The sequence below is a fragment of the Nematolebias whitei genome, chromosome 20 (genome assembly GCF_014905685.2).
Source record: "Nematolebias whitei isolate Nwh7 chromosome 20, NemWhi1, whole genome shotgun sequence".
Classification (NCBI taxonomy): Eukaryota; Metazoa; Chordata; class Actinopteri; order Cyprinodontiformes; family Rivulidae; genus Nematolebias; species Nematolebias whitei.
The window spans coordinates 34,510,029-34,520,775 of record NC_056517.1 but is presented as its reverse complement, the minus strand read 5'-3'; the positions used below and the strand labels follow the sequence as shown (position 1 = coordinate 34,520,775).

General features: G+C 40.1%; 1 protein-coding gene across 1 annotated transcript in view; it reads left to right on the top strand.

Annotated features, from left to right (window-relative positions):
- Window positions 1-9,404, top strand: part of LOC119426428 (guanine nucleotide exchange factor VAV3) — an 84,610-nt gene extending 75,206 nt beyond the window's left edge. The window contains exons 16-18 of the mRNA XM_037693989.1: window positions 4,605-4,706; window positions 7,155-7,246; window positions 9,271-9,404. Of these exons, the coding sequence (XP_037549917.1) occupies window positions 4,605-4,706; window positions 7,155-7,246; window positions 9,271-9,404 (328 nt within the window). The remainder of the gene's footprint in view (window positions 1-4,604; window positions 4,707-7,154; window positions 7,247-9,270) is intronic.
- The last annotated feature ends 1,343 nt before the right edge of the window (window positions 9,405-10,747 follow it).

Sequence of the window (10,747 nt, the reverse complement as noted above, 5' to 3'; positions counted from 1 at the left end):
CTTAAGATAGCCATAAGAAAACTATAAGCTAACCTTAAGCTAACCATAAGCTAACATTAAGCTAATCATCACAGTGACTAACTGTGATGATGCAACGTGAATTGAATGTCTCTGCAGTGTTTAATGTGGGAGATACGACAAATTAAAAATATGCTTTACTTCCAGTTTTGAAGAAAAAGATAAAATCTGTAGAAACTTGGATTTGCACTCTCTCTGTTCTGTGGGGATTAAAGAGAAAACTGTAAGTCCCGAAGCAGTGAGAGTCACTTTGGGTAAAAGAAAAAAATATTAAATGTTTTGATGCATAATTTTTTATGGACCCGAAGGAGCTGTGGAGTAAGAAAAGTTAAATTGAAAAAGATTTAAAAAAATTAGACAGCTCAGAAATTATAATGTGACATCAATCAGGCAACATTCAATGGAAAAATCTCCCCAAATCAGAAAACTAAAGCAGTGATTGTGTCAAAACCATGGAAGACATCAGGTTTTCATTTGCTTATCTCTGTTTATTTGCTAACCATTGTTGCCGATTTTGTCTGTGTTGTGCAACAAAGAGCTACGAAAAGTCATAACACTCTTTTCTATCAAGCCTCATATTTTGAAGAATATGTTTCATGATTTTGTGTTTCAAAGCAGCCCTGATGAGATACTTCACAAAAATCCTCTATAAATTCTAGTAAACCTGCTTCATAGCTTTTAGGCACCCTTAATAAACGACAGGAATGTCCCCAAGCATTTAACGTGAAAAACAAAAAGGAAATAGTTAACATAAATCTGTAAAATAAGCATTCCTACGCCCTAAAAAGCCCCCGTCACTATAGGAGGAAGTGAATATTAAGAAGATGAGGTGTTGAGGTGCAGCTGAGAGAAGCAGCGCTGTATGATTTAACTTGTGAGGCCAAATTAACAAACTGCAGGAACAGAGAGGTGTTGCCTAACAGTCACACGCGCTCTCGCTTCATTTCCAAAACACCCACTGTTTGCCGTTTGCAATCTCAACAGGCAGATACTCACTCGGCTCTGCGCTGCACATTACTGAAAATTCAAGACCAATCGCAGCTTAATCAGCACTGATTTAGTGTAAAGATCATTGTAAAGTTATTACCCGGTGTGTTTCTTCTCTCTATGTTGATAGTAGATACACAGCTGGGTGATGGAAGTATGGATTTCCACTGTAGGATTTCTCATAAATGTAAAGTGCTAATTGTAGATGATATGTATTCAGGTTGAAGAAGTCACATTAGGCAGCGAGGGTCTTCGTAAGCTGCCGGCATTAGCAAACACTGATGGATGAGCAAAATTACGAGGATTTTGAGAATTTTTCATGGACTTGTTGGCCTTTTCCTTTAAAAACACACTACTCGGATCAAAAAGAATACAACAAAGTTCTACACTGAGTTGCAAGGGGTTCATATTTTCCTGTTTCCATGGCTGTGTATAGTGAAGCTAAAGCAAAACAGGAATGAGGCTTATTTGGTATGAACCATCAATTCATTCATTTTCTTCGTCTTTTTCGTGGCCTGGCCTTTTGTCAGACAAGGCATCCTTCTCTCCAGCAAAACCATCTAGCTCCTTCTAGGGGATTGCAAGGGGTCCTAGGACACCATAGCTGACTCCTTTTTATGCAGAGGAGCTTCTGAACTAATTTCTAAGACTTAGCCGCCCTATGGACGTAGCTCATTTTAGCCGCTTGTATCTGGGATCTTGTTCTTGTCATGAACCACACCTCATGACCATGAATGAGAGTTAGAACGTAGATGGACCAGTTCAGCCTTTCAGTTCAGCTCTCCTACAAGAGAACAGCGCAACGGCCTCTTTACTGCAGATGACACTCCAATCTGTCCATCTCTGTCCGGCCATCACTTATATTTGAACTACATCACATCAGGCAGTTTGGTGCAAACCTATTTATAATCCTATTTTCACATCAATGCTTTTTTTTTTACTTCTTTCTGTTGTTGACTTGAATAATGGCAGTGTTATACTGCAGGTGCATGCACAGTAGGGCTAACTCGTAGGATGGGGCTCGTCATACATCTGTCTGGTGGTAGTGGGGGGTGATGCTAGAGTTTCTGCAGGAATATATCATCAGACATAAAAGTCATCCATCAAATGTGGCTGAAATGACCAGACGTGGTTAATGAAGACATCTGGCCATCTCAGCAAGCTTGTCTAGCTGCAGACCATAAGGGGAACCTTTATCGGAACACATTATCGCCATTTTCAAGAATCAGGGATTAAGGTTAGAGTTGGGGTTTTAGTGAATTTTATCTCAGTGATTGGCCTTGAAGCTTAATAGCTGTTCAAGGTTTTGTGTGGAGACGAACACTGGACTCATGATCATGTCACTGGGCTACAACCATTGGAGACTAGTTAGAGAGCTCCCTTGCAGATGCCAAAATACCACTCGAGACATGCCTGAGACACCAGCGTCAACTCTGTCACTATTTTGAGAGAATGTTAAACAACCTAGTGACAAGAATCTTCAACTTGCACGAAGAAACTGAGAACCTCCATAAACGTCACAAGTCATTCTGCAAACTCTGTTGCAAATTCTGTTCACCAACAGGTGCAGCCCAGTGAGATCTTACCTGAAAGGTTATCTCAATATGAGAGTTTGGAGTTCCCTTGTTTCCATTGTTACAACGGGAGCTGGATGCGGGTCACCGGTCACTGCAGCTAGCTGTTGCTAGCAGTGGGACTCATGCCTCCTGTCGAATATTGAATCTCTAGGAGACTCTTTTTAGCGTTGCTGGCCCCGTTTAACCCAGTCAGAACCGGGTTATAATTTCATTATAATCCCATCTCTGAACAGATCAGAAACTCGGGGTCAGTCCAGATAACTATCTTAACACCATGATCCTCTGTATCTAAACACTTTTCTGTTCCAGTCTTTCCCAGTGTAACAGGCTATATTATACCACCATTGCAGACAAAACCTGGGGTTAAAGGGGCATACTATGGCTAGGCCAATTTAAAACCCTCAATTCCAGATTATACTTCCATGACATCAGTAGGGATGAGTCATATAAACAAAAATAACCAAATGCTAACAGACTTAAATCCTAAAACTCGAAACATCTGGTATGGGTCAGGCCAGATTATGAGTATATAGATGGGTATATTCCGGCCTGGAGGGGTATAATCTGGCCTAGGCTGTTTTACACCCCAGAGTTTATTCTAGAACAGTTTATCCCCCAGGATATGCCCAGCATTTGGGTGGTCCTACAGCCCGGGAAACCGAGAGGCCAGCAGAGTCTGGGTGGACGGATTGGACGGCATCTGCAGCCAGTTTCTTAGGATCCACTGTGGGATGGACCTTTACAAGAGATCCTTCCTGCCTACAGCCATCAGTATCTATAAGATCTCTTAATGCAATGAGGATAGTTACAACAACAAATAATTTCCCTCTGGGATTAATAAAGTATTTTTGAAATGAATAGAATTTTGGGGTATGAATCAGAGGCGTGCATGCTTGGGGATTCCTGAGCAGAATATTATTAAGACAGTATTTTAACAAGATATCACAATAAAGACACACGTTGACCTTTACATGTTGTGAAGATAATAATAACAACAACAACAATAATAATAATAATAATAATAATAATAATAATAAAGTGCTATGTGTTGTCATCATTGTATGTTCCCATACAATGGCGCATTTGACCCATCGCACCTGGGATGCATCCAGGTGGAGTGGTGGGCAGCTATGGGGGCGCCTGGGGAGCAATTGGGGATTGAGTGTCTTTCTCAGAGACATCATGACAAGTGGGAATGGCTGGGGATTGAACCCGAGACTTTCAGGTCTTGGGTTTCCCTACCTCTACCCCATCTCGGCCCCCAAGTTGATATATAAAGTGAGTTAGACTGAGTTTAACAGACAAATCTGTCTTTAAAGGAAACTCGTTTCTGTTGGTTTAGACTTAAAACCAGCATTCTTTAAAACCCTTTTCCAATGTGGACACATTTGTTTTATTTCCTAACAAACAACCTTCAGTTTGACTATTTCATCCTCCAGTGTAGCACTCGTGTAGAACAACAAGCAACAATTTCATCATGCTTTACTGGTCTTAAATGGGAGGATAGAGGAAAACCTGGACAGTTTCATTATATTTTTCTCTTCGATCTTTAGTGGTCTTTTGCTTTTCTCCACATTGCGTGCGCGCACACGCACATGCACACACAGAGCAATGTCCCCAGGGGTTAAGAAAACCTCTTGTGCTCACTTTTGGAGCAAAGCTCGCCCGTCTTCTCGAAATCCTCTACCTCCTACTTCAAAGAAGCGTATCGGTGAAATGTTACCGTGGCCAAAGAAAAGTTTGTCGGCTGCAATTATAAGTAAAAAACAAAAAAAAAGTGTTGCTTCCTGTTGTTAAATTTGACATTTTTATGAAGAAACAACCGTTTGAAAACTGAAACCAACCAACAAGCCCAAAGTTGTTTCCGTTTGTTTGGATAAGGCAACTTTCTGTTCAGCTTCAGGCACCGTGTGGTTGTTGGAGTAAACCCATACCTGATGTAGGCTTTGAGGAAACCGTCTTTAAAATACTCAACTGAACAATTAAACCAGTTGTTTATTTCCACGTTACTTTTGTCTGCAGATCAAATATCCGGCCCGAGAATGCAAACAATAATTTCCACGAGTTTCAAATGCACACCTTCGAAAGAATCACCTCCTGCAACTCCTGCCACATGCTGCTAAGGTAAGGAGGTCAGACACACTCAGACATGCCACATATCCTAAAGGAAATACAGGAAAACTTCAAAATAAAGGCCTTGCATTCCTTAAAATTATGAGCAAAAATTAAAATTAAAGAAATTGTAGTCGCATCATTGTATGAAGGATGGATCTACTCTTCTTCCTGGTTGAACTTTCTGTTTAGCAGTACAGTAGCCCCTCGCTACTTCACGGTTCGTTTTTCGCGGACTCGCTCTATCGCGGTTTTTCAAAATAAGATTGGACGTTTCCTGCTTTTAATTATTTTGTTTCCAATTGTAAAAAAAACAAAACAAAAAAAATTGTATGAATCTTTTGTGAATGGCTATTGTCATTATCCACTGTTGTCATCACTCTGTTAAAATCCAGGTCTCTCTTGTAAATGAGTCCTCATGGCTCAATGGGACTCACCTGTTTAAATAAAGGTTGAATGAATGACACAATTGGTTGATTGATGGATGAGCCGCACGATCGGCATGGAACTTTTATTTAAAATAAATTTATTTAACACCTGCTGCTGAAAAAGCTTCCTCCTGCAGGGTGTCATATCTCCGCTCTGAAACGGAGAAGTGGGCGTGGCCAAGAGCACTGTGCAGCAGGAGGCAGGGAGCTGAAATCATGACATGCTTTTTTAGAGCATTTAGAGTTTAGAAACAATGTTTAGAATATTGCAAGAATGTGTGATGGGCTTAAAACATCTTCATATATATATACATATAAATATATATAAATAAAATTATGAATATTATATAAATACTAAAATACTACTTTATGTACTACTATTCCTACTTCCCAATTTTCACTTATCGCGGGGCGTCAGGGTACAGATCCCCAGCGATAAACGAGGGACTACTGTATTGTTTCTTAGTAGTGACACCTACTGTTCAAGAAGAAAACTGCAGCAGCATCAACACAAACGGCAACAAACACCCTGAAAGTGATTCACTCTGGCCACAACCCACAGAGGCACAAACCTAGTTTCTACTACAGATTCTTTGAATATTACCAAGAAAAGGTCAAAGTTTCTTTATTGTCATTTGCATCATATGTGGTACATGTGATAGAATGAAATTGTGTACACAGGGTCCCAGTTGCATCCAACAAAAGTATCAATTGTAAAAGAAAAACAGTAACAAGAGCTAAGATATGAACTAAGAAATACGCTAAGCACTAATAGTACAAAAACAATACGCCGAACAACAGCAGCACAAACATACATTCAGCTGGTAAAACTAGAAGTCTTGCTACAAAAACTGGGGTAGCTGCTTTTGTGATAATATTTTCTTACAGCACAGATACGCAACACAGTGTGTGTTTACTTGTCTGTCTGTTAGCAAACTATGTCATCAACCACCGGACGGACTTTAATGAAACTCGCAGAAAGTAATCCTTGGATGTAACTCGACAGCTGAATAACTTTGAGAGTTATTCCAATTCAAGATGTCCGCCACAGCTAAGCAAACTCAGGCTCCAACTCTCTCAGTTTTATAGGTACCGAGCTAAAATTTGGTGTGGAAGTAGCTGAGACTCACCCTTAACACAGTCTGGGAGAAATAGCTCATTTTGTGAAATTTCACAGATTATTAATCATTTACAAAGTTTGACCAATCATCTTTTCTAATCGTAGGATAAAAGACTTTGGGTGATATGCATTCATTCAAGGAATGCTGGGCTGTCGGTTTACTTTTAAATATAAATCATGACTTTTTGCTCAATTTATCCCAATAAACCTAATCTATAAAAGGAGTTACAGCTTTCCCTTTGACTGGCGATGAAACAAATTGAGTAGAACCACTCAGGCAGCTGGAGCTTTGTTTGGGAGCTTTTACACAAAGAAAAAAATAATTCTTAAAAAAAAACAACAACTCAACTTTAAAGCAACACTGTGTATAAAGTCACGGGTGTCACTGACATGATTTAATGAGGGCTGCAAATTATAATTAGTGAAGCAGAGTGCAGGAGCACAAATAATAACGTTCTCACATGTTTACTTCATGCCTGCCTCTTTTATAGAGGTTAATCAAACAATTAGCTGAGGAAAAGTCTTTACTTTTATGTCGTTTTAATTGTTGTGCGAACAAAAACAGAGCTGCACACACACCGACTTCAAGATATTTTGCAGGATTTCAAATTGTTTTGCCTAAATTTAACGTTGATGCGTGTAAAATTCTGCAGAAACTGTGGGTGGTATTTTATTTTTGTACTTATTAACTTCTTTCTCACTCATTGCACCAAATATCAACGTCCCACTTGTACAAGAGGCATCCAGGAGGTCTCCAGTCATCGGTGTGGATTGTGCTGTAACCGTAAATGTCAAATTTCACGGCAAACAGGCCGGTGCACAAACCGTCGGTGCTCTTAAACCTGACAAGAGATGCAGCCCAACTCACGGTGCACACCGTGCCATGATTTGTTGTCGTTTTCGTGTCTGCAGGGGGATCTTTAACCAGGGCTACTTGTGCTCCAAGTGTGGTTTAGGCGCCCATAAAGAATGCCTCGCACGCTTTGGCATCTGCGGGAAAACAGGTACGTCCACTGCACAGCCTCACAACAATCCTGCAGACATTTGAACAACTATGCACAGAGTAAAATGTTTTTTTCTTTATGACGAGGGTTTAAATCCTAAAGCTTCAGGGTTTCTGCAGGGTCTTGGAAAGAAAAATCATTAAAAGTCTGAAATATGTCCAGATTTTCCATTTGAGGTCTTTGAATACATTTAGACTTAATCCCTGTCCATCATACAACCGTCCTCCCATTAGGACATTCAGTCCAGGACAGCTGTCTTTGCAAAACATTTTTTTTTTTTTAAAAACATGGCAGAAATGTTTTTTATCCACAGGGAGACACTGAAAACGAATCAAAACGCTGTAGTAACTATGCCAAATGCTGTAAGACTGCCAGGATCACCAAATCCTCTTTGTGGACTGAAGTGGAACGTCTACTTTGTGTCACATTAACTTACTTTTAACTGGGTCTTATGTCAGTCCAAATATGAGGATATAATGGACGATTACAGGGACAGTGTCCAGCGAGAGACAGAGGGAAGAGTTTTTCCTCATAATGTTCAAAGGGATCAAGGTACATTATAACAATTCTTAGTATTTTAAAACTGTTTTCAGTTTTGCTTCAAGTACATTCATGTATACTGATATTTTCCTGCGGCACTTTCTTTCTTTTTATGACAGTTCATAAAAGTGATAAAAAAAACCTTTTGGTGTAATAATGAGGGATTATTTTCTCTGCTCTATTCAAGTCAGTTTTGTCATTCAACAGCTGTGTCTGCTCACTGATTTAATACAGAATACTGCCTGCACCACAAACACAAACCTGTAATCTGCCATCATTGAGATTGTGGGTAAAGTTAGACGTGGGACTATGACATCATCGTTTTCAAAAAGCTGCGTTTAGACTGTTCACACGAAAATGCAATCTTTCATTATTGTTTCACTTCGGAACCCATCCATCCATCCAATTACCATTCACTCTCTCACTCATACCTAGGGACAATTTCTAGTTATCAATTAGCCTATCCGGCTCGAAGGACCAAATGTTGGATAAAAGTATCCTCTATTTAATTACTTAAATAAAAGAAACACACTCAATGGCAGGAGATTTTTTTAACCCAGTTTTCTTGCAAGGGCAGACTGTCACAAAGCAGGCTTAGAGAACATGCAAACTCCACCCAGAAAGGCCCCTGGTCAGAATTGGTACCAGGGCGACCTGCTTGCTGAGCTCAGCAGCTCTACAAACTGTGCCACCGTGCTGCTTACTTTGGAACCCACTTTACAAAAATACAGTTTAAGGGATTTTAAATCTTTCCATGTGACAGGCTGAATTTATAAAACAACAACAACAAAAAAAACCTGAGAACTTTGGCACAACGCCATTCCCGTGTGGACAAGGCCTTCACTATTAGAAATCCAGTTCCTCTATGACTGAAACACATTTAATGCCGTTTTTTTTTTTTTTTTTTTTTAATTATTATAAATGATTTTGGTTGGTTTTGGATATTGGTCCTTCAAAAGGTGGTAAATTTAACTGACTATAGGTTTTAGAAACCTTGAGTTGGAGAACATGAGAAGGTGTGGAGAACCACACCATGGAGAAAATGAAGGTGTGGTGAACAAAGTAATAAAAAAAGCTAAACAAAAAACGTGAGGAACAGAAGTGGCTTTACGAGGTCTTCCATCAGTGTTTGACACATTTTCACCCTCCAGCTTCCCGGGGCTCTTTTCACACTTCTCAAAGCGAGCGTCACCGTCTGTCTGAAAGCCTGAAGGTAGTTTTACTGAGGAGTTTTTAGAAAGTTTTTGTCACGTCCCTGCGCATCTGTCGCTCGGGTCCTTGTGCAGGCAGCATTGACTGCTTTCAGGGAGGAGGGAAATCTTCAGCCATGCAGAGCGGAAAGGGAAACAAACAAACCAGGTCTTCAGAAACTGGCTTGGCATGTCCACCACGTGCGTTTACGAGAGCCTGAAAAAGCTTAAAAAGCCAACAAAATGTGGCGTTATATTCTGTCTTTGTGGAAGCACAATGTTTCTGTGTTCTAGTAATACAGCTTGTTGCAGGTTTACGAGTGGTGGTTGGATTCCCTGTGACAATCCGTCATCTCCTGTCGGAGCCGGCATACGTCTCGGTGCTTTCAGGTGGCCGAGGCAACAACGCCACCGGCAGCCCCACCTGAGCACCAAGTTTGACGGAGGAGATTACGTAGTACACCAGGGAGTTTGAATCTGCACTCTCTTTACTCCACAGTCACCTGCAGGAGAATGGACCATTAAAATACCTGAGTACATGTACTTTATCATGATTGAAACTTTACTTTGTGTAGACATACACCCACCTGCAAAAATGATTGACGCTGGTTTCATTTTCCACTTAATGAAAGTTTGGTCCGGTCGATTTTGGCTTCGATATTTTTCATTAAGGCGCCAAAGCATAATCTATACAGCATCCTTATTACTATTTACCCATTAATCTTCCCTTTCTGTCATGATTTTTGAGATTTTAAAATAAAAAAAATACATAAAAACGTGTAACTTAATCAGGAATGGAGTGCTATGAACTTTAGTTGCACATGGACGGAATTTGTGAACATCTCCCCATAGACGACAATGGGATCTTGGGAGAGCCCGGTCGTATTTGGAGCGCCATACCTCAGACAGACTTCAGCATAGAAACATCAATAAAACTTTTAATGTGTCCCAAAAAGTTAGACTTCTTATGTCTGAAGTGGCATTTTGACGTCTTTAATGGTTTTTACGGAGTTCAAGTTTAATCGTTTAAGATTTTACGACTTGGGCTGATGAAGTCGTACACTAAACTCTGAGCAGTCTAAACTTTCCAAAAGTTTTGCAAACAAACTCTTCTGTTCACGCAAACTTTACGTTGTTTTAAAAACACATCATGTGTCGGCCTTCTATAGGACTTGTGCTTTTTTCTCAAATCCCCACCGAATGCAGCGAGTTCACCCAAACTCCCGTTGACTCATTAAATCTCGTCTCTTGGAAACTGAAACTTTTTACCTCCTCATAAAACTGTTGACATTAAAAGTCACACGTGTGACAATCAGACACGTGTGCCACTTACTAATTGTATTAAATATGATTTATAGTCTCCGACTGTTCAGACTTACATTTTAGTCTACGTCTCTTTCTGCCTGTCTCATGGAGACAAAACCTATAAATAATGGCAGATAAACTAAAAGTGGAAAACCTTAAAGACACCCAAGCTTCATTTTATGGACAGATTGAGGCTTTGTCCACACGGTAACAGCGTTTTGTGGATACGTTGCTTTTTTAAAGCCTTGTGTCCACACGGAAACGGTTTGGGAGCCTCAAAACGGTCCTTATGGAAACCAGGTTTCCAATGTCATATAATCTTGAAAGCAGCCACCCTTTAGTTGCCAAAAGGCAACCCCTTGAAACAATTTATGCATTTAAATCTCAAAACTATCAAAGCCAATATAATATTATATACGTGTAACACATAAAGGCCAGGCAGTTGACTGCGGCTACAAAAGCAGCA